The 25,220-nt window shown below is 33.9% G+C and overlaps 1 protein-coding gene across 33 annotated transcripts in view; it reads right to left on the reverse strand.

The window, feature by feature from the left end:
- Window positions 1-25,220, reverse strand: part of ADGRL3 (adhesion G protein-coupled receptor L3) — an 813,483-nt gene that overhangs the window by 22,425 nt on the left and 765,838 nt on the right. For 30 of the 33 annotated variants that reach the window (XM_053901514.1, XM_053901520.1, XM_053901521.1 and 27 more), the window contains 3 exons: window positions 24,042-24,210; window positions 13,486-13,611; window positions 5,961-6,057 (listed from right to left, as the gene is read on the reverse strand). In XM_053901514.1, the coding sequence (XP_053757489.1) occupies window positions 5,961-6,057; window positions 13,486-13,611; window positions 24,042-24,210 (392 nt within the window). Of the gene's footprint in view, window positions 1-3,493; window positions 3,536-5,960; window positions 6,058-13,485; window positions 13,612-24,041; window positions 24,211-25,220 lie in introns of all 33 variants that reach the window. The other 3 variants (XM_053901523.1, XM_053901524.1, XM_053901539.1) reach the window with 1 other exon arrangement.

Here is a 25,220-nt window from a genome sequence, read left to right on the forward strand (position 1 = left end):
CTATTTTACTTTTGTGTTATTAAACTGATTTTCCTAACACAGAAGATTTCCTTATTTTTTGTACATTTTCTGATTATGTCTTTATTGATGACATGTATAAAGGAAAGGAATTAACACAGGAAGCAATGTTGCCTCATTTACAAATGAAGAATGTAAACGTCAAAAAATACTAGATATAAATGTAATGTGAATTTCATATGAAAACTTTATCCATGTCATATATACTTATATTTGTACTCATAATATCACAATGCTTATTCATAACAAAAAGTAATTTGTTATACAGGTTGTACTCTGATTTATTAGCTATGCACATCATTTAACTCTTGCAAATTCCTCAAATAGACGTCAAGTTATAGCAGGATCTGGTTAATGTTTACAAACAATTTTATAATCCTTCAAAGCAGCAAGGCTTTTGAGAAATATGACATATTTTATGCATATAAGCCAAATTTTATTTACTGACATTAATAAAGTGCAGTGAATGAGTATAGGGTTTCACCCTAGTGCGCTCTAATTTATAGAAATCATTAATTGCTGTGAAACACCACTTACACATCTTCATTTGCATTTTTCTTTAAAAACACAAAAGCAAAATAAGTTGAAAAGCCTGAATATTAATGAGGTGACAGGTGATTTATTGTGAAGTTTCTTCTGCCTCAGTGATCAACCTCCCGGGAAAGACAATACAGGCTCTGAGAAGACATGAGTTTTAAAATGGGAATGAGTCACATCCCTGCTCTGCTACACCACTGGTTATTTAGCAGGACTGTTTGAATTGAACTAGTGTTCTCTAAGCTTCTGAAGGGCAGGATAGGGCTTGGAGGAAAGAGAAGACAGTGTTTGCTTATTTTATTATCTAAGGTAGGGAGAAGAAATATTTTACCTTTATTGCTTCAATGCTAAAATATGGTTACAAATCAAAAGTGGAAAGCACAACTAGGCAGATGTAATGTGCATTTAACTTCTAATTTAGAATAGACAATTCAGTTTTATTAGTTTATCTCTTTTTTTTAGCCTCAAGGGTAGCACCACTTTAGATAAATTATTATTTCTTTTACTTGGCATTCAGGTAACTACTGTATTCTGACTACCTATTACTAGAAAAAAAAAGGGGAAAGAAAACCTTCAGTAGTGAATGATGAATTTTTATATCTAATTATCTCAGAGCACTGACAAGGATCAGTTTTCATTTGTTAGAAGATATAAGTGAACTTCTGAATAAAATAATGATAATAGTACTTGTGTTCCAGGCACTGTAGTAAGGAATTAACATATGTAAACTCACTTGGTCCTGTCAAGGTCCCTGTGAAGAGGGTGCTATTTATATCCTTATTGCATAGACACTGAGAAAATAAGCAATTTACCAAAAGTCACCGGATCGAAACCCCATTCTCAAAACTACTATGAAAACTACAATGAGTAAGTCAACAATTTGCAAATGTCTATTTGATGATGCTTTCCCCCTTTGTATCAACAATGTCCCTAACAGGTGATGCCTTTCAGTAGGTAGTTGTGCCACTGAGAGCCAAGATTTACCCCTAAAATTGATGAAAAGATCGTCGTAGGCCATCATAATTGTACTGATTACATAAATTTACTGAGAATGCATGTGTAGATTAATATGAATCTGCACCTTGAATGGAGAATCCCATCAACATTAATAAATAAGTGCTGGACATCTACAAAAGAGACAGTTTTCAGTCATACAACACATAGATTTGGCTTAAATAAATCTAGCTTTACCAGTCAGATCTCCATGTATAAAAATCTAAATTGCATTAATTTCTGTGGGAGGTTGATAAGACAGAGGGTGGGAGGTAGGGGGAAACAAAAATCCACCTTTGCTGGTCAAGCTATTGTTTCAAAAGAAGAAATGCCTTTTTGCTAATCCTGCCACTACAATGGGTTACATTTTTGTAATAACTCCACAGCTGAGGAGGGGTGGGCATAGGACACTTGTCATAATTCATACAACATCATATTGGTAGCAGCTATCTAGCAAAACTAGATTTTAAACTGAAATTTCTGATGTCAACTCAACTAATGAAATAAAAAGAAAATGGGAAATGCAATTATATTATTCACAATGAGATAAAGCCTAATAAAATCTAATTTCAGAAAATACCCCAATTTCTATACGGATCTATAAAAAGAGAGGAAATGTTTAACCATTAACTGAACTAGCAGAGCAATTTCTCAGAAATGCTTCAGTTTGGGATGAAACTCAAGTTTCAGAGGCATTGATGGTCTAACTCATTCAGGGCAAGGTTTGGCCAGTAGAGATTGTGGGTAGGAGATATGAGGTGAAGATTACTCTAGCTACATATTGTTTCTACCACTGCTGGGAAGTTGGAGCTACTGGAAAGTTGGGTGAGATTTCCAATACACCTGGGGGAGGCTCAGGGATTGAGGCCTGACTTCAAGATATGAACAAATAGTAAATATTTAAATGAACAAATAAATGAACCCTCCTGTGGCATTTGTAAAATCTTGAGTTTGGATCAGAGTTAAACTTCTTTAAAACTTTTTATACTCAACTACCACATTAATGCTCTTGAAAAGCTCCTTCAAACTGTGTAGGCAGTGGCATCAGGGAAATTAACTTGATAGTTGCCCTGGGGTACCGGCCTCAAGGAATTCTTAATTTATGAGTGAGTAGCATTGTAGCAAACAAGTCAGAAGCAGAAAATATGTCTTAAAACGCACAGGGAACCTTTGCAAAAACCCCTTCATGAATATACAGATTCAAAGGACAAATGTAATGGAAGGTTTTAAAGAGATGAGGTGACCAAATAACAAAATTCCAAAGAGAATATATAAGAATGATTACATGAACTGAAAATTATCAATAAATCTTCCAAGGTTTTGCATGATTCTAAGGAATAAAATCCCAACGGTAATCAAGTTGATCACACTGGAAAATCTAGGCAGGTAATCCGATACATAGGATATAACAAGTTGGTGCAAGAACAGAATATTAAAGATGGTTTGAAAAAATAAAAACCCTTGAGAAAGAGTTCTGTACTGCATGGTAGATGTTTTATTCTTAATGGATCCCAAAGATGATAATGATGAATTCCTGTTTGGAAGAATAGATGGTAAGACATACAGAATTATAAAATAATTATTCTTTTGATGAATTGAGCAGTGGTATGAATACGAAAGAAAACCTAAGGTAAAAATAGGAGTAGCTTTTAGACAACTTCTTGTAGTTTTCAAGGGCCAGAACTGTTCTAAAGACAAAAATAAGAAATTTAATATAACTGACTTGGAAAGAAAGGAAAATGGGGTTTAAATTAACAAAAAATTGCCAGCTGGTAAGAAACTAAGAATGAATGGGAAGTTAGAATATATGAAGATGCAAAGATGCAGTGCCTAGAATTTTTATTTAACAGAGAATATAATCTTTCGATTAAATAATGGTGAACAATTATGTTGCTGAGGTGACTGAAGGGTTTATCTCGAAAGGTGAATCTTGGATTCCACCTACCTAAATATGATACACACGCCTGAATGCAGGGAAGATAGGACCCTGGGAAATAAGACAAGATTAAAGAAGGAGGTTAAAGACGAACTTCAGAGATATACTATGAAGAAATAAAATTTTAAAGTACTCCAGGCATCTAAGACAAAAAAATAATGAGATGAGAATAAAATGAGTTTCTGACTTGGGGGAATGGGGAATTAATGTGAGAAATCAAGAAGATCACTCTGATGTCTACCACCATTAAAGTCACTGAGTGAAAGGAAGAATATATATCCTGAAGGAAGAGATCACTGGCTGGACACACTTCAAATCATAAATTCAATTTAACCCCCTCCCCAAAGTCAACATTAGAATAACTTATTGGGTGTCACAAGAAATTTTATACCATTCTTCAAGAGTAACTTTAAGAAATACTTTTAAAACTAAAGATTTTGCAACCAGATTTAAACATATGATTGGTCAATATGAAATATTATTTCCTTTAAATATACTTCAAACTGACCCAGTCATCCACATAATTACATATTCCAAGTTGATGAAATTCGTTACAAGGGACTAAAAAGTGTACAGAATGTTATTTGTGATTGACCTGAAAATCAAGGTCATGAAAACGTGTCCATTTAAAACAATTTTTAGTAAAGTCACATACCTTACAATCTTTATATAAATTTAGATCATAATACTAGACAACATAATAATTTTACATATTTTAACCATCTTTGCGGTAGGCAAATAAACAGTACATCATTAGAATACATGATCTCATCTTTTGTTGAAACAACAATTGTTCTATGGTTACTGTGATCATTAGATGCAAGATACTTCTAATAAAAAATCCTATTCATAAGGGTATCTTTCTTTCTAGTAACATACTGTAAATTTTCCATCTGTGGGATTAGACAATAAACAAAGTCTGTCACTATGAAAGCAAATTAGTTTCTAAATGTTGAAGGCATCTGTAAGTAATTTGTATTGTATGATTTGAAAGTATGTCTTAAGTTAGAGTATTCATATTAAAATAAATTTTCACAAACTAACCATTAAAATAAAACTTGAAAAAGAATATTTAGATGATACTATGTAAATCAAAATCTAGCAAATAAAAACAGATTAATAAAGAAACAAAATACAAAAAGGTATTTTTTGGAGGAATAATTGCACTCACTATTCCTACTCAGGCAGAAGTGACAGAGAAAATGTAATATCATTATTAGGTTATAGTTGTTATATCACTGCCCCAAATAACATATTAAGATTACATATAACATGGGTCCCTGTATCAGGTTCAACTTGGACACTATTAGTCCCAACTTCTTTTATGTAAATAAGATGCAAATTAATTGAGTAAAAGTAATTAAGAGCCACACCAGGATCTAAATTTTTCTGAATCATAACCCATGATTGTTAATTGTTTGTTTCTAAGTAGCATTTAATGTAACAAAAAGCTAACAGAAGCAGGTTTAAAACCAACTAATAATCCTAGTTCGGGGATAAGGAAAAAAACAATGTTGTACTCAATATATGTGTACTCAATATATACTTAATATATGTATCAAAAATATCTGTTAGGACACTGTGACTGGAATAGGCTTATGCAAATTCCACCTTTCCAGATAAAACTATACTCTAAGTATTCCCCAGCAATGTCTACAGTGTCCTCTAGCTCTAGACAAACATAGCATTTACTCATTTTGACTGGAGTTGATTTAATTCTAATCACCCCTGCCCCCAACACACACATACACTGAATAAGAGGGAGGGGAGGAGGGAAAGAGGGAGACGGAAAGACAGAGAAGAATAAAAAAAATCAACCACAAACAAAATAGTAGCTTAAGGAAACTTCACTTTCAAAGTCTAAATTGATGCCCTAGGCACATGATAACCAGAAGCACACACACACACACACACACACACACAAATCATAATATATGTATATATATATTTTTTCCTAGATCTTTAAATATGCTGGATAAGTTTGTAGATACTAAGATCAGATGAGATTTTTACCCCAAATACACAGGTTGTCTCAAATATGTATTAGACAGTATATTTTTACTTCCACAAAGACTATGAAATTGCTCTATGCCTGGGACAATGTGGAACTCTATGATGCTTAGCAGACTATATAGCCACATAATTGCCCATTTTCACTGCTTCCAATGAGGCCTGACAGCTCACCAGTTTATTAAAGTGGCAGATGACTAGAAAAGGAAAGTTCTCATTTTCTAACTTCCTTTCAGAAAAGATTTCCTGAAAACTCAGGATTCAAAAAAAAAAAAAAAAAAGGCTTATGAATAATGGAACATAGTGCTACACTCAGCCAGGTTTTATATCCTTGCAATATTCCTATCACTTGGAACAAGGTCCAGAAGTTCCGAAAAGAAAAAAAAAGAAAAAAAAAAGCAATGCATTTAAGAACTTCATAAAGTAATCACAAACATACTAAATAGGAAAAATCATTTCTACTTACCTCTGTTGAGTGACGCTGAACTGTTTATGTCTCCAGTAATGAAGGAAGACTCCGACTGCTTTCGGACTGTGTCATTCCACATTCTACGAATTCGGCTCTGGATGGGGTAAAGGCACAAAAGGAAATGAACTCACCAGGCAGTGAAGTTTCACACAAATCGTTCTGTTTCTTTCTGTTGTAGTTATACGAGACCTTTGGTCCAGCATCTGGCAAATGTGTAACTTTTACATGCTTGCAGTATGGTAGCATAAGAATATCAGAAACTAAATTAATGACAATAATTGGTTCTCATTAAGTGTCTTCTGAAATGCTTATACCAAAAATAATTGTAACTGAAAAAGCAATAAATGTAATGTACTATACCAATTGAAACATGTTGAAAGTATATGGAAGTGTCCTCTAGACAGTTAGAATTTTAATAATTTTAGTTTCCAGAGTGAAACAATTATTTTCATTGTAACTTTTATGGGAATGGATATTTAAATATGTATTAAATTGTCAGTTTTATTAACAAAAGATTTAGTTCAAGAATTCAGAAACTTGCAAGAGAGAAAAAGGTTAGTAAGAAAAGAATAGAGTATTATTAAAATGCGACTAAACTCAATATTTTCCATAAATTTTTTAAGATCAGTGTAATTTCACAGGTTATATATGATTTTGACTTTTCTTTCTCTCAAAGGAGATAAAGGAAGTCAGTTCACCCTATTCATTTCTTCACAGTAGGTAATTTGTAGAGAAGTGAAAATTCTTACATCATTATTTATATTCTCAAATTCAGTTTCTAAGTGCCAGATAACTGAAGCAGTGTAATATTTGTCTATTATTGGGAGGTGGATTTTTTCTACTTTATTGTTTTGCTATTTTATTGAGTTAGGGATCAAAAAAGTATTAACAATCCTGTGATGAGGAAACAAAATATTTTCAGTTTTTCCAAGGATGAATATAGTTTTAAGAACTATTACTCCTAGTCATGGTAGTGGTAAAACCAAGCTCTCAAATGGATTATGTTCCAAATATATTTGAACACCGTGAATAAGAGGAGTACCTAAACTTAAAATATTAGACAATTGGTTTTATAAATCTTGGGGCATTTCTACATTGTGTATATTGTTTTATAGGTCAGCAACCACACACAAAGAAACACACGTAGACACCAGACACACACACACACACACACACACACACACACACACACACAGAACAAAACTAGTAAATAAAAGAATAAGAGAGGTGCCTGAGTGGCTCACTGAGTAGAGCACTTGACTCTTGATCTCAAGGTCATGAGTTCAAGCTCATGCCTACTTAGAAAGAGAGAAAGAGAGAAAGAGAGAGAGAGAGAGAGAGAGAGAGAAAGAAAGAAAGAAAGAAAGAAAGAAAGAAAGAAAGAAAGAAAAAGAAAGAAAAGAATAAGAAAACTGGTGCAGGATTATAGATCCTCAGCACTTGAACACTTTCTATTGAAACATACTTTAAAACTTCAAACTGAAATACTGGGGACAATTCTCTCACATTTGTTTCTATTTGTCATTTAATTAATTAAAAATATTAATTAGGGGGCACCTGGGTGGCTCAGTCAGTTGGGCGACAAACTACGGCTCAGGTCATGATCTTGTGAGTTAGAGTTCCGCGTTGGGCTCTGTGCTGAGAGCTCAGAGCCTGGAGCCTGCTTCCTATTCTGTGTCTCCCTCTCTCTCTGCCACTTCCCTGCTTGCTTTATGTCTCTCTTTCTCTTCCCCCCAAATAATAGACAATAAAAAAAATTAAAAATATTAATTACCCTCTACTGCATACCAAATGCTACTCCAGAAAATACAAAGGGGAAAGGCAAACAAAAAAATATCTTTATCTTTGTGGAACTACTAGGTTAGTAAGTGATAGATACAACAAATTACCACAAAAATAAATGCCAAAGTAAACAATGTGCCCACAAATCTCCACAGAACCATTAATTATTATAGCTGAAGACTACAAACCCGAATGACTGTCAGTGGTAGAATGATGTATAGAATGATACAGAATAAGAAAAATAGAAAATCAACATAGCTTTCTGCAGCAACATAGATGTCTGAGGACAGGAAGAAAATAGAAGAGAATATGTGCTGGATGATGTCCTGTGAATAAGTATCACACACATGCAAAACAAAATACGTGAAAAATTAAGATGGTGGATATGTTTGAGGTGAATGATGGGGAAAGGTCCAAAGGGTTTCTGAGGCACTCCCAACATTCTAATATTTAACCTGGGGAGAGGTACTAAATCACTGTGCATACACTTATCTTTTGTATACTTTTGTTAATGTTTGTTATACTACATAATTAAACAAAATGTTTCAGTGCATATGAGAGGATACATCCTTGGCTGGGAAGTCTGTGAGCACTGCACTGAAGAAGTGATTTCTTAACAGATTTGAAGAATTTATGATTGTTGTTAGGCGACATTTGTATGAGCTACCCCATTATCTCAGCTTCTGTTAGTCTCCCCAACCTGAGTACCCACACTGGTTCTCTTGCCATTCCTTAACAAGCTAAGTATGCTTCTGCCTCAGGCTTGGTACAATTGCTTCCTCGGCCTGAAGTGTTCTTCCCTCAGATACACGTATGGATAACTCCTTCTTCTCTTTAAATTTTTGCTCAAATATTTTCTCCTTGAACGGACCTAACTTGATCATCCTATTTAGAATTGTATTCCACCCACCTAGCCCTGCTTTCCCCCCCATAGTCATTATTATGTTACACAACATGACCTATAACTACAATGTATTTATTTCTTATATTTATATATAATGTCCATTATTTAACATCTAATGTCTGAATTAGATCTGAGACTATCAAAAAAGAGAAGTTGTGTCTTTTTTGTTTATTGATGTATCACCACCCTGAAATACTATGTGGTACAAGATAAAGATTATATGTATGTATATGTAAAATATGTATTTATATGTAAAATATGTACTTTAATTAAATCTATGGAATTAGAATTAGAACCTAGAATTCTAGGTTATATACTATGTGTTTTTCATTTATTCACTCATTGAAATCACACAAGAGTTCCTTGAGGCAAGTACTCTTAGTGATTAGAAAATTGAGGTTCAGAATTTAATTAGCATGTCCAATGTCACAGGGCTAATAAATGACAAAACCAACATTTGAATCCATTCAACTGGCTCCTGATCTAGGAGAAAAAGGTGAAATATTGCAGGCAGAGGAAAAGTATACATTATATAGCACAGAGACAACACTTAAATGTTTATGGAATGAACTAGGATAATGTGGGGGTGAAAAGAGCAAGTCACAGAAGACAACATATAGTAATATACCACTTAGAAAAAAAGATTTTAAAAAGTAACACCAAACATCTTTTTTGGAGGGGGAGAAACTATTAGAATACATCAAGGAAATGAAGAACAGAAGTCTTCTCTGGTTGGAGGCACAGGAACTAATTCAAAAGAGGTTTCAAGAAGGCAACATATATGGAAAATGTTCAATTTCTGAGTTGGATGTTCACAGGTATTCATTTTATTACGATGCTTCACAATTTAATAGACATTACATACACGGCTTATGTTTCAAATTCATGTGATAAATATAAATATACCTAAAAAGTCAAAACAAATAGGAAACAAATGACAGATTAAAGAAAGGTCAAAGAGGAAGGATAATACTTTAGTCCATAGTTTTTATAAACACATACAAACACAAACCAATTCTATACATATGGCTGTGAATATCTGTCTGTGTGATTTGGGTACTACAGAGCTTTTGTAAGTGTTTATTAGCAACATGTAGGTAGGGGGAGCAACAGGTAGAGAGGACTTTCACTTTTTAGTCTTGCCAGTCAATGTCCCTCCGCTACCTACATGGAGGCCACGTGATCTTTGTCATACGTGGATGATCTCCTGCCACTTCCTGTCCTAAATCATCTCATTGGCTTTCTAAAGTATTCAAAATAAAATCTAAATTTCCGTACTCTTACAAACAATTACTGATCCATGTCTAGCCTTCTTCTTTGACTTATCTCCTATTCACTTTCACCCAATTTAGTCAATGACATTCTTTCCATTCCTGAGTTTGCCTGTCTCCTCTATCTTAAGGGCTTTGCATTAGATGTTCTCTCACCTGGAATTCTCTTCCCCTGAATTTCCTTCCTGTCATTCAGAATCTTGGTGTCAATATCATCCTCCAAAATAGTCTTTTTCCAGCACTTAATCCAAGTAGCCACCTGGAATTTCTGTATCAAATCACCATACTTGGCTCTCTACCAGCTTTTATAATCTGGTATTTTCTGTTGGTTTATTTTTTAATAAGTTTTCTATCTTCCACAATTAGAATGAAAGCTCTAGATCACAGGGGAAGGTATTTGTCTTTTAACCACTGTAACTTGAGAGCTTAGAAGATTGTCCTGCCATTAAATACAGGACATTCAATATTTTTTAGTAAAAAAATTATATATATATATATATATATATATATATATACACACACACACACATATAGGGATTGCTAATTTACAAGTTTTCTGACATGGATAAGGCATCCGTAGTCTCAAGATTTTATCTAAATATCAATGAGTAGTTTAGACTATGGAAGGTCACAGTTTATATGAAATACATTTATGATTTTTACTTGAAAAGATGATTTAAATAACTATTACTTTATGTAGGGTTGGATGGTCAGTTAATCAGAATTAGTATTATAGTCAGCATAAGGAAACAATGTAAGGTTTTTTATTTTGGAGGACTAGAATTGTGATATCAGAAATATAATAGTGAAGAAAAAATATGATACAGCTTTGAAATATATATCTGATATTCTATTCTGTAATAATGACACTAATAAGGGATAGCTGCTCCAATTTATTGAGTCCTCACAATTTAAGTGTTTTGAATACATTACCTCAATCTTCCTAACAACGTAACAAATAAGTATTATTACCACTGCTTTATAGATGAAAAAACTGAGGGTCAATAACATTAGTAACTTGTTTTTGGTCATGGATGATACATGCCAAGGCTAGACTTCTAACCATGGGCTACCACACAGCAAATTTATGATTATTCTGTTAACCTGCATTGCTCTTTTACCTTAAAAGTATGGCTAAACATTACACAACTCTGTTGTAACATAATACGTGAAACTTTCAAGTTGGATTGTTTCATTAGTGACTTTTGTCAAATGTCACAAGATGGTGGCTGATGAACTGAGTTATATGAAAAACATGTAGGAACTAATCAAGCTAGATGGCACACAGGATCTAAGCAATGTCAATTTCAAAGTTGTGGAAAAGATTATTACAAAAAGGGAGGTAAGGATTATTGGTGTGAAAGTAAAGGTGTGGAGGAGAAGAGCCTCATGCTAGAAGCATCATCCATGTGTACCCATAAAATTATGTGAGCCCTCAGATTATTAAACGTTTATTTATTTATTTTGATAGAGACAGAGAGGGAGTGAGTGGGAGAGGGGCAGAGAGAGAGAGAGAGAGAGAGAGAGCGAGCTAGAGAGAGAGAGAATCCCAAGCAAGCTCCACACTGACAGCACGGATAGAGCCTGATGCAGTGCTTGATTTCACAAACCATGAGATCACGACCTGAGCCAAAATAAAGAGTTGGACGCTTAACCGACTGAGCCACCCAAGTGCCCGGAGACTTCAGATTTCTAATTGGCTGATGTATTTAGTAGTCCTACACTCAGAAATCTCAGCCCACCTAAATTGATACATCTGTTCCCCCAAATTTGCAACTTTGTAACCTCAGTAAGGTATAGAAATAAAAAAAAAATTCAAACTGTTAATGATTGTGTATTATATGTAGGGAGAAGCTTCAGGATCATTATGATAATTTGTGGTTATTAATTTAAGTGTTAATAGTTGGGTAGGTTTGACAGTTACACGTTAGTTTTAAATGTTTAGTTACAAATGTTAGATTGATATTAAATATGTGGTTTTACTCATAAAAGAGAACTCCATCAGTTTGAAGAAAGTATTTCTTTATGAATATATTGTGCATTATCTTTCATTTATAAGTAAGAGTCATTCCAGTGCTACTTAGGTGTACATAATTGTCCAATCTGACATATAAATCAGACATATTAAATTTGTAAATGATATCCAAAGGTCAATGATACTTAATTTTCTTTATTTTTTAATGTTTATTTCTTTTGAGAGAGAGGAAGAGAGAAAGCATAAGTGGGAGAGGGGCAGAAAGAGTGGGAGGGAGAATCCCAAGCAGGCTCTGTGCTGTTAGCACAGAGCCCAACATGGGGCTCAATCTCAGGAACCGTGAAATCATAAGCTGAGTTGAAATCAAGATTTGGACGCTTAACTGACTGAGCCACCCAGGCAGTCCAAGGATATTTAATTTTCTAAGCACAAAAATGGAATTGTTGGTAAATTTAATCTGTTAAGTTTACAAGACAATCAAGCATTAAACAAAGAACACCTAAAGTGATCTTTCTTATTTCATATAAAATTACCAAATTTATAAAAAAATTAAGATCCACAGGTTGAGCTGAAAGGGTTAAGAAAAACTAAGTTCCTGATTTACAACTTTATCAATTTAAATTTAAGCCTTCTTTAGAAAAAAATAAAATAAATTGACAACCCTGAAAACATGATTGCTTTTCCCACTGGATCAGGAAATCTCCAAAATATTAGTCTGCTAGTCTGAGCTCAAACTCACCCATGGCCCACATAATCTTGGCATTTATTTATTTTTTTATTTTTATCATTTTATTTAGTTAGGCTACATGCCCAGTGTGGGACTTGAACTCACAATCCTGTGATCAAGAGTTTCATGCTTTACTGACTGAGCCAGCAAAGCACCCCAATCCTGTCTTATTTGATTGGCTCATTTTAGCATCCTGGAGTTGCTGAAATTTCTATATAATAATCTTTGGACTCAAATTGTGGCATGGGAAAAATGTCAGTCAGGTTACTCAAAAGTTTACAGCTTCCCAGGTGACAGTCAATGCAGCTGCTACCTGGAGTGCTGGATGGCCAAGGGCAACAGGTAGACCAGTTAAGCCAATGCTGCTGTTAATGTGTCCTTCACAGCTTTGAACTGTATTCAACTTATCACCACATGATAAATATAATATGAATTAGGGCTGTTTTTACTAAACATAGCATTCAATAAGTACATATTTTCAGTATGTGATAGAGAATTACTCTCCTGGTTAAAAGAGGTAATTCACTTAAGAATCATATATATAAAATATCCCTTTCTTAGACTTTTGGGGAAAGTGCCAAATTCCTTTCCTCACCATCTATATTCATTCAACTAGGAATAATCTAAAATCATTAATTATCATGCAAACTGAGACCCTAAGTTTCATAATTTTATTGCAATGTGGCTTCTTAAATTTTTGTCATAATGGTTCTTGTGTGAGACACTAAAACAACAGCAACAGCAACAACAACAAACTGGATGTATTAAACACTTGGGATAGAAGATAGTTCTGATCGAGGACAGCAACGTGTAACAGAATATAGGTAAGAGATATCTCATTTTGATTAACAAATGCTAGTTACCTGTGAGCCCGTGGAGTAGCGTCCAGGAGTTCGAGAACCAGATGTTTTCCCTGAGCCAATGGAACTCTCTGTACTTTTGCCACTACAACAATGCGTCCGCAGGCATTTCCCATACTCTTTCCGTACCTAGCCAATTAAACATTAACTTCTGTTAGCAAGTAATTCATTTCAGCTGGGAACTGTGGTATAAAATGTATGTTTTATTTTTAGATAATTAATATAATTATTTCCTTGCCCTTTTCAGATACAAGAAAGTCTGTTCAGCATATATTTTCCAATATAAAATGATACTCAAGTCATCAAGCTTGAAATTTTGCATAACTGGAGCCTTTTAAAACATGCACTCATGCACACGCACATGCCCAATCATGCCATAATGATACTACCTCTTAGTTCGAAGAATAAAAATGTAAGACTTTTTACGACCCTATTTTTAGCTTCATAAATTTGATTTGAAGTAGCCTATTGGTGCAATTGTTCTTTAAAGAGAAACTGAATGAAAAAGCTACAGAAAGAAGACGGGAGGGAGAGAGGGAGAGAGGAAAGGAATGTCTAAACACAGGAGAAAGGAATTTCCTTGTTTCTTTCATTTCTCTTAAAAGAGGTCAAATTTATAAACTTTAGAGTATAAAATTCAAAATAATTTAAATTTATGCCCTCATAATAGTTCTCCTGAATAATTACAGTTCACTCTTCTTTATTAAATTCTTAATCCTGCTTGTAGTATAAAATCATAGGAAAAACAGGAGATAAACATTTTTTAGTGGATGTTTTCCAGCAGGAAGACCTATCAACAGTTTCTGGGAAAACTTTTATCATGTTTAAAATTTTTATTACTGCCTATTTAATTAAACAAGACATACAAAAATAAAATAGTAACTGCCCTAAATCATCCTTCCACTATCTACAACAAAAATACTCCCTTACTCTGTGTTCATCAACTAAAAACACATTCTGGGACATTTTATTGGTTCTACATTCCAAATTTGCGTTCATTATGAAATAATGCTGTATATATAGTTATTCTTAGCTCTTTATCTATTGAATTCACATGAGTTCATCCGTTCCATAATACATGACAATGTCATATTCCAATGTAATTTTATTTAAAGCGACGTTATACGCTTTTCTAAGGGATGTTATTTAGAAGCAAAAGCAAAAAAAAAAGGAATGTGGATCATACATTAATAATAGCATTCGAAACTGAAACATTACATCTTAATATTGGAAAGCTCCTTCTATGAAAGATATAGCAGAATCAGAGATAGAATAGATTCAGAATTGTTTGAAGAATTCACATTTATTAAATGTTTATTCTGTGACCAGAACAAAAATATGGAGACAGGTGAATCAAAGCATGGAGGAGAAGTGCCTGCTGACAGTAGGTCAGAGCCCCAAGGAAGACTTCTCAGAGAAGAGGACTTTTGAGAGCACCTTCAAAAGACAAGTTGGAACCTGTCAGGTTGGACAACGAGGTTGAAAGAAAGGACAGACAAGAGAGACAAAGGCATTCCAGGTGTTGTGAACAGTGTGAGCAACTTTGAGGACTTTCTCTGACCCAGGATGCCAACATTACATTCTTTAATATACTTGAAATTATATTGATATGTTTTTCAATCTCTTCTATGCTACATTTATGATTAATTAGAAATGATTCGTTCTATTCAGTGTTTAAAAGCCAATTCATATTTTGTTAGTTTTTAAAAGAAATGTCTGTACCCACTTGTGTGTGTATCCAAGATATATGTGAACTAGGGAGTATGGAATGAAGAAGCTTCTAAATTTTTTAAAATTTTATTTTAGAGAGAGACAGAGAGAGAGAGAGAGTGCATCAGTGGGGCAGAGGGGCAGAGAGAGAGAGGGAGGTATGGAGAGAGAGAGAGAGAGAGAGAGAGAGAGAGAGAGAGAGAGAATCTTAAGCAGGCTCCACACTCAGTGCAGAATCCCACATGGAGCTTGATCCCATGCCCATGGGATCATGATCTGAGCTGAAATCAAGATTGGAGCACCCAGGTGCCCCAATAAGCTTCTGATTTTTAATTGCTATTTACTAGAAATTGTGCTAGGTCCCGCCCTCAAAATGACTCTGGGGAATAATTATTACCGACATTGAACAGATAAGAGCACTGAAAAGTTAAGCAATGAAAATAAACTGAAAGACTGAAAAGATTAAGCAATATATGCCTTATGTGAAAAAATCCACTTCTCATAGGTGCTTTACGATCAGAAAGTTCCTTCTAAGAGGCCACATTTCTAATATTAGTATATTAACATTATTATTAAAGCAATCTATTAAATTATCCCTTTCTCTGTATCTAGAAAAAATAAGGGCAGATGCTTTAGTTAGAATTTGAGAAACTTAAAATAATCTCCACCCAAAGGTAAGCATTATCAATTATAGTTTAATATTAGTCCTGAGTTAATAAAGTATCTCCAAAAACCTAAATTTTGATCATAACCTACATCCCACTTTGTTTTTCCTAAAGTACTCAACAAGTATATTTTTCTTTTTAGAAAAGAAAGTGTTTTTTAACGAAGTGATTTAAATCTAAACAAATATTTTAGGAGATAGAGATAGAGAAAGAAAGAGAGAAAGGAACCACTCCCTTTGTACACTCCTGGAACAAAGGAACCACTCCTGGTACAAAGGCAGCAATAGTGTATAAGCCGTAGGAATTCATCATGAACTATTTATATTTTTCAACAAAGGTTATATGTTCTAAACTGATTATATAAATAACCAGCAAATCAAGATATCTAGTGATGTCAAGTTCCAAATTCAGGTATAATTCTTACTGAATCTTTACTGATTTGACTTTATTTTTCTGCTATTAGATTTGAAACACTAAGCATGTGTTTTAAAAAGAGAAAAAATAAAATAACATGGGCTGTTTCTATGACAGATTTTCCTTTGGATTAAAATAAAAATTATTTGATTGTTCGATCATATCCATATTCTAATCCACTAATTCACATGATATTCCTCTTATCCCAATCAATATATCTTATTTTACTAATATTGTTCTAGGATAAAGAAGATGGGAAAGAAACTGTATCTTACCAATATACTCTCAGATCAGAAATAATGTAATATGATACCCTCTGAGATTTATCACATAATTGATTGTATAACAAAAGAAAAAGTAACAACTTTAATGTCTCCAGTATTACTGGTATCAGTAATATCATGCAATCCACACTCAGAATAGGACTGATAACTCAAAGTTTGATTTTTGTTAATGAGTTGAATCAATCAACAAATAACCCTATAAGCCAAAATATTTCAAAAATGGAATATTTCATATTTCTCTAATCAAAGCATATGACAACTACATTAGTATGGGTATATTATTGAATTCGATCAAATGGCTTAAGAGAAACTTCTTAAGAGAATTACGATTGTTAAAATGTCCATACTACCCAAAGACCTCTATAGATTCAATGCAATCTCTCCAAATTCCAATGTTTTTTTTCACAGATACAGATAAAAACAATTCTAAAATGTGTACAGAACCACACACACACTCACACACAGAGAAAGTAATTCTGAGAAAGAACATAGCTGGAGGCATCACACTTCTTGCCTTCAAACTATATTACAAAGCTACAGTAATCAATACAGTATGGTGTTAGTATAAGCCAAGAGACCAGAATTAGCCTTAAAATAAATGCTTCCATTTACTGTCAACTAATATTTTACAATGAAGCCAAGAATATTTGGTGGGGAAAAAGACAAACTCTCCAATATATAGTTTAGGGAAAACTAAACATGCAGAAGAATGAAACTGGGCCCTATCTTACACCACTCACAAAATTTAACTCAAAGTAAATTCAGGACTTAAACATATGACCTGTAACCATAAAATTCCTAAAAGAAAATAGAAAAGTTCCTGGCAATTGGTGCTGGCAATGATTTCTTGGACATGACATCAAAAGAACAAGCAACGGAGCAAAAATAAGTGGGACTACATCAAACTAAAAAGCTTCTGCATAGCAAAAAAAAAAAAAAAAAAAAAAAAAAAAAAGATCAACTAAATGAAAGGGCACTCTACAGAAAAGAGGAAAATATTTGCAAATCCTATTTCTCTAAGGGGTTCAAATCCAAAATATATCAAGAACTTGTAACACACAATGGCAAAACACCAAACAATCTAATTAAAAATGAACAGAAGAGGAGCACTTGGGTGGCTCAGTCAGTTAAACCTTGACTCTTGATTTCAGCTCAGGTGATCCTTTCACAGTGAGATTGAGCCCTACTTTGGTCTCCACACTGACAGTGCAGAGCCTGTGTGGGATTCTCCCTCTCTCTCTGCATCCCCCGTGCTCTCTCTCTCAATAAATATAAAACATTTTAAAAAATGAAGAGAGTAAATGAATAGACATTTTTCTTAAGAAGACATACAAATGATCCACATGAAAAGATGCTCAACAGCACTGCTCAAGGAAATGCAAATCAAAACCACAATGAGATATCACTTCACACCTGTTAGAATGGCTATCATCAAGAAGACAAGACAAAAAGAAAAGAAGACAAGAGATAGTAAGTATTGGTGAGGATATGGACAGAAGAGAGTCCCTGTGCACTGTTGGTGGGATTGTAAATTGGTACAGCCATTATGGGAAACAGTATGGAGTTTCCTTATAAAATTAAAAACAGAACCAGCAATCGATGCAGAAAAAGCATTTGACAAAATTCAGCATCCTTTCTTAATAGAAACCCTCGAGAAAATTGGGATAGAAGGAACATACTTAAACATCATAAAAGCCATTTATGAAAAGCCCACAGCTAACATCATCCTCAATGGGGAAAAACTGAGAGCTTTTTCCCTGAGATCAGGAACACGACAGGGATGTCCATTTTCATCGCCGTTGTTTAACATAGTGTTGGAAGTTTTAGCGTCAGCAATCAGACAACAAAAGGAAATCAAAGGCATCAACATTGGCAAAGATGAAGTCAAGCTTTCGCTTTTTGCAGATGACATGATATTATACATGGAAAATCCAATAGACTCCACCAAAAGTCTGCTAGAGCTGATACATGAATTCAGCAAAGTTGCAGGATACAAAATCAATGTACAGAAATCAGTTGCATTCTTATACACTAACAATGAAGCAACAGAAAGACAAATAAAGAAACTGATCCCATTCACAATTGCACCCAGAAGCATAAAATACCTAGGAATAAATCAAACCAAAGATGTAAAAGATCTGTATGCTGAAAACTATAGAAAGCTTATGAAGGAAATTGAAGAAGATATAAAGAAATGGAAAGACATTCCCTGCTCATGGATTGGAAGAATAAATATTGTCAAAATGTCAATACTACCCAAAGCTATCTTACATATTCAATGCAATCCGAATCAAAATTGCACCAGCATTCTTCTTGAAGCTAGAACAAGCAATCCTAAAATTCATATGGAACCACAAAAGGCCCCGAATAGTCAAAGTAATTTTGAAGAAGAAGACCAAAGCAGGAGGCATCACAATCCCAGACTTTAGCCTCTACTACAAAGCTGTCATCATCAAGACAGCATGGTATTGGCACAAAAGCAGACACATAGACCAATGGAATAGAATAGAAACCCCAGAACTAGACCCACAAAAGTATGGCCAACTAATCTTTGACAAAGCAGGAAAGAACATCCAATGGAAAAAAGACAGTCTCTTTAACAAATCGTGCTGGGAGAACTGGACAGCAACATGCAGAAGGTTGAAACTAGACCACTTTCTCACACCATTCACAAAAATAAACTCAAAATGGATAAAGGACCTGAATGTGAGACAGGAAACCATCAAAACCCTAGTGGAGAAAACAGGAAAAGACCTCTCTGACCTCAGCCGTAGCAATTTCTTACTTGACACATCCCCAAAGGCAAGGAAATTAAAAGCAAAAATGAACTGTTGGGACCTCATGATGATAAAAAGCTTCTACACAGCAAAGGAAACAATCAACAAAACTAAAAGGCAACCAACGGAATGGGAAAAGATATTTGCAAATGACATATCGAACAAAGGGCTAGTATCCAAAATCTATAAAGAGCTCACCAAACTCCACACCCGAAAAACAAATAACCCAGTGAAGAAATGGGCAGAAAACATGAATAGACACTTCTCTAAAGAAGACATCCAGATGACCAACAGGCACATGAAAAGATGCTCAACGTCGCTCCTTATCAGGGAAATACAAATCAAAACCACACTCAGATATCACCTCACGCCAGTCAGAGTGGCCAAAATGAACAAATCAGGAGACTATAGATGCTGGAGAGGATGTGGAGAAACAGGAACCCTCTTGCACTGTTGGTGGGAATGCAAATTGGTGCAGCCAGTCTGGAAAACAGTGTGGAGCTTCCTCAAAAAATTAAAAATAGACCTACCCTATGACCCAGCAGTAGCACTGCTAGGAATTTACCCAAGGGATACAGGACTGCTGATGCATAGGGGCACTTGGACCCCAATGTTTATAGCAGCACTTTCAACAATAGCCAAATTATGGAAAGAGCCTAAATGTTCATCAAATGATGAATGGATAAAGAAATTGTGGTTTATATACACAATGGAGTACTACGTGGCAATGAGAAAGAATGAAATATGGCCCTTTGTAGCAACGTGGATGGAACTGGAGAGTGTGATGCTAAGTGAAATAAGCCATACAGAGAAAGACAGATACCATATGTGTTCACTCTTATGTGGATCCTGAGAAACTTAACAGAAACCCATGGGGGAGGGGAAGGAAAAAAAAAAGGTTAGAGTGGGAGAGAGCCAAAGCATAAGAGACTCTTAAAAACTGAGAACAAACTGAGGGCTGATGGGGGGTGGGAGGAAGGGGAGGGTGGGTGGTGGGTATCGAGGAGGGCACCTGTTGGAATGAGCACTGGGTGTTGTATGGAAACCAATTTGACAATAAATTTCACATATTTAAAAAATAAAAAAAAATAAAAACAGAACCAGCATATGATCCAGCAATCTCACTTCTGGGTATATATCCACAGGAAATAAAATCAGGAACTCAAAGAGATATCTACACTCCCATGTTGATCGTGGCATTATTCACAATAGCCAAGACACGTAAACAACCCAAGTGTTCATCAACGGGTGAATAGATAAAGATGATGTGGTACATACAAACAATGGAATATTGTTCAGCAACCAAAGAAGAAAATCCTGCCATTTGTGACAACATGGATAGATCTTGAGGGCATTGTGTTAAGTGAAATAAGTCAGATGGGGAAAGACAAATATTGTATGATATCACTTATATGTGGAATCTAAAAAAGCTGCACTCATAGAAACAGAGTAGAATGGTGGTTACCAAAGGTTGCGGCTGGAGGAAATGAGAAGGTGTTGGTTAGAGTACAAACTTCCAGGTATAAGATGAATAAGTTCTGTGGATCTAATGTACAGGATGATAATTATAGTTAACAAACGTGTATTATATACTTGAAATATCTTAAATGTTCTCACCACCAAATAGAAATGGTAATCCTGTGAGTTGATGGAAGTATTAGATAACACCATAGTGCCAGTCATTTCGCAATATATGTGTATCAAATTAACACACTGTATGCCTTAAACTTGCACAATATTTATATCTCATTAATATGTCAATTTAAATAAAGGAATAGAAGAAAAATCTCCTAAGATATTTCTGCAATTTCGAACAAAATTACCTGTTTTTTGTTTTGTTTTTTGTTTTTGTAGGGAGAAAGTTTAAACAATTCCTTTTCTATATTCTGTGATGTTGGGTCATGTTCTTGATACCCAATAAAAATGCCATCAAAATTTAAAATTCAAAACATAAAAATGAATGAAAGAATAATATGCTTATTACTTGTTATTATAAAGCATAAAAGAAAGCTTCTCAGTCAGGGATTGGTAAATTTTTTCATGAAGGGCCAGATAGTCAACATTCAGGCTTTGTCTACAAAGAGGCAACTAGAGATGCTGCTTATGTACTTATTTTAAATTTTAAATGTAACCATTTAAAAACATAAAAACCATTCTTGGTTAACTGGCTGTAAAAATTAAAAGGCAGCTGGACAGATTAGGCCCATGAGCTGTTTGCTAAACTCTGTTCTAATGAATCACAAAATTGAGTTTGATCACATATATTTTTTAAAATTTCACTTATATTAAATATACTAAAAATTCTAGACTTGTTTTTGGATTCTGAGGTTTAATATCTCTTCCTGGATACCAAATGCAATTCCTACCTATACCAGTATGTATATTTGTAAGATGAGAGAAATAAAAATAATTATTGGGAAAACCCTATTAGATACTGGCCAATAAAAAATACTCAACATCAAAATAATTAATATATACAGTACAAAAAGTATTCTCTGCTCTAAAGAAAATTTCTATATAACATTCAAACTTTTAATTTTACTAGCCCAAATTGCTAGCTAATACATAAAATAAAAATAATAGGTAAATCTGTTTCACTATATTTGAAGATGTTATAACTGTTTATGATGGCTCAAGGTTCAATATTCCCTTATTTACACAGACAAATGCTACCTTTTCCTTAATCTCCTGATTTTGCTCCCATCTTTTTACATATATTTCTTGTGACAATCAGTTATGACCTTCTTCTATCAAAATGTAGAAATTTTTCCCAAGTGCTTAGTCTCTCTGACTTCTCTGAAATGTTTTATAATACTGGCTGTTGTCTACTTCTCGACATTTTCTCCTATCTTTAATTTAGTGTATCATCTTTATACTCATTCTTCTCATCGGACACTTCCTTTTTTCCATCTCTATTCCTATGCATCATTTACATGTCCTACTCTTTATACTCAAAGAGTAGGTAGACTGCTAGCTGTTTACAATACCTAATTCCTCATCTTCCTGAGGTAAAAAAGCTAGACTATATTTTCCAGTCTTCCTTGTAGTTTAGGTGGTACCATTGATAGGGTCTTATCTGATGGAAGGTGAGTACAAGTGAAGTAAGCCTCTTTCAGACCTTTTACACAAGATCACCTCTTACTCAGAGTACCTACTTGATGCCAATATTCAAACTGACTGTGGAAATCATATATTAACGTTGGTTGAGATTTCATCATCCTACATCCCTCCATGAGGAACCACCATCAACTGGGCCATAAGAATAAAAATAAATATTTACTGAATTAAGCAACTGCAATTTTAGGGGTGTGTATACTAAGTATTTGGGAGGATCATCCATTCTAATACAACCTCTTTTCTACATTAATTCTAATCCATTAGGTTAGAATCCATCCACTCCCTGATAACCTCTACTTTTCTGTAAGCTACATTTATAGGTCTGAGTCATCATTACTATTCTAGCGTTATTTATGATCATGTCAACACATTTATGTGTTATTTATAAATATAAATAATTATTTATAATTTATAATTATAATATATAATTTATAATTATAATAATTTATAATTATTTATGATTATGTCAACACATTTTTTGATACATACCACCACATACAACTGAAACAGAAGACAACTGGACTCATATTGACAAGCAGACACCCTCTCAAGTTTTGTCTAAGATCCCATCAGTCTCTCAAACCAAAATTCATAGACATTGATATATTTACTTTTTATTTATTTTTTTGTTGTTTTCCAAAGAAAAATTTTAGGTGGTGTTATTTCTTCCTTAGAAAATATTTTCACATTTTGACATTTCATTTTCAGAGCCACCTCTCAATATCTCATAATTATTTTTCTTACCTTCATGTTACACATGAAGAAACTGGGGCATGAGAAGGTTAATTAACTTGCCCACAGTCACATAAGCTTTTAAGTAGAAAAACTAGGATTTAGACCCAGACAGTCTTGGCTCAGGGGTCTATGTGATTGGAACTATAATGACCACATTTTTAATAGAGTTAAAAAGTATAAGATGAGAAAATCAATCTTGAGATTTCTAAAAAATGCAATGAAAGTATTTAGGGGCTAAAATTAACTTTGAAAATGAATATTTTAAGTCATTGTAAATGTGAAAAATCACAAAAATAGACCAGCATAAAAAATTAAATATTGCATTCTAATCATCTAACTCATAGATTTTATAAAAATAGGTTTTAAAGAAAAGAAGTACACAGACATTTACTTAGTACTTCATTATTCATTTAGGAAACAAATATTATTATAAAATGTTAAACATTTATATTTTCCAGTATATGCAAACTGTTTTTTAAAGAAAAACAGAAAAAACATATTTCTTATGCCATATACACTATCTCACAGCTCCATAATATCTTAGAAAGCTATTTCCAATACACAAATTCCATGTGTCTGACAATAACAATATTAAAGTCTATAAGGTCAAGCCTACAAGAATATACTTTTATTCATTGTCCAAATCAGAAAATATTTTGATTATTTTTGCAGTTAAATACATTCACTATTACACATCTATTTTGTGTCTTTTATTTTTACTATTGTAAAAATAAAATTAATAAAGTAATATATTCATTTCTTAGAGGCCAAAATATCAAGAATGATTTATATTATGGTTGGTTTGTTATCATGAGATACATATGCCATTTATTCTTGAACAGAGAATTTTTGCTTACCTTCTTTTGTAGGACACAATGGAAAATGAATATAAACATTCCCTGTAGAGAATTGAAAATGGTGAAGAGATACGCCATGATGACTGTGCTTTCATTAATATACATGAGTCCAAAGGCCCAGGTCAATCCTAACAGGCAGAGAAGAGCTATTGCACCTATAACCCATGACCTGTAGAGAGAAAAGAAAATTAAAGGTTATCAAATGATCGGTCGTTAATTAACACAATCATATAATATCAACAATACTGACACTGAAAAAAATGTTACGGTAAGTTTATTGACAGAAAATGTAAGACAGGTGGTATAAGTACTTTAAGATTTTAATGGGGACTACAAGTTTTCAAATTTGAGGAGATATACATGAATGAAAATGTTATGAACACAGAAATTCGTTTGAGCAAAAGCAGATTTGTACTATTCAATTATTCATGTATTTGCAGCACATATGCAAATGATATGGAGATGTAATTATGGTGAATGGCAAGGGGGAAAAAGTCTATAAAGCTATGTTAGTTTTCACTGGCCTCATTGTTATGATAACATTTGTTTGATTGGACTCTCTCCATTAGTGCTTCATCTGATACGCTTTTACCCCATTTTTCCAAATTTCCTCTTTTTCCATAAAAATTTTAGTATTACTGACAAAAATAGAGCTCATATTAGAAGGAGCCAGTATATGGAATATATGTATGAATTTTAAGAGCTCTATTTGTCTGTTTCTATAGTTATGTAAAACAAATGTGATACAGCGGGTGGGAAAAATTGTTCCACTCTGCATTGCAATCTACTTTGCCTTTGGATTGCTGTCTTCTAGGTTAAGCTGGACTAGACTTTGAAAATCAGGCAACTGGCAGCTTTGTTGAAAAGAATCTTAAAAGCTCAGGGCACCTTCATCTCTTTGAAGGGTCTATAAATTCGAAGGAGAAGATGGAGCTGAGAATGGGATGGAGCGGCATGAACAAAGTAGGCTAGAATGGAAGACAATTCTCACTCTCCATTCCCTTAGTTTCCTCCAGCTGCCATTCGCAATAGTAATCAACGGGTGACATAAGTCCATATATTCGTGGCCATGTGTTATGTACTTACTATCAAGGTAGAATGAATCTTTCCAATAGATGGGAATTCAATATGTGAAAATGGAATCCTTTTCAACTCCTCTCTAAGTGTATGGGAGAATAG

The sequence above is a fragment of the Panthera pardus genome, unplaced genomic scaffold (genome assembly GCF_024362965.1).
Source record: "Panthera pardus isolate Hobbes unplaced genomic scaffold, ASM2436296v1 HiC_scaffold_13, whole genome shotgun sequence".
Taxonomy (NCBI): domain Eukaryota; kingdom Metazoa; phylum Chordata; class Mammalia; order Carnivora; family Felidae; genus Panthera; species Panthera pardus.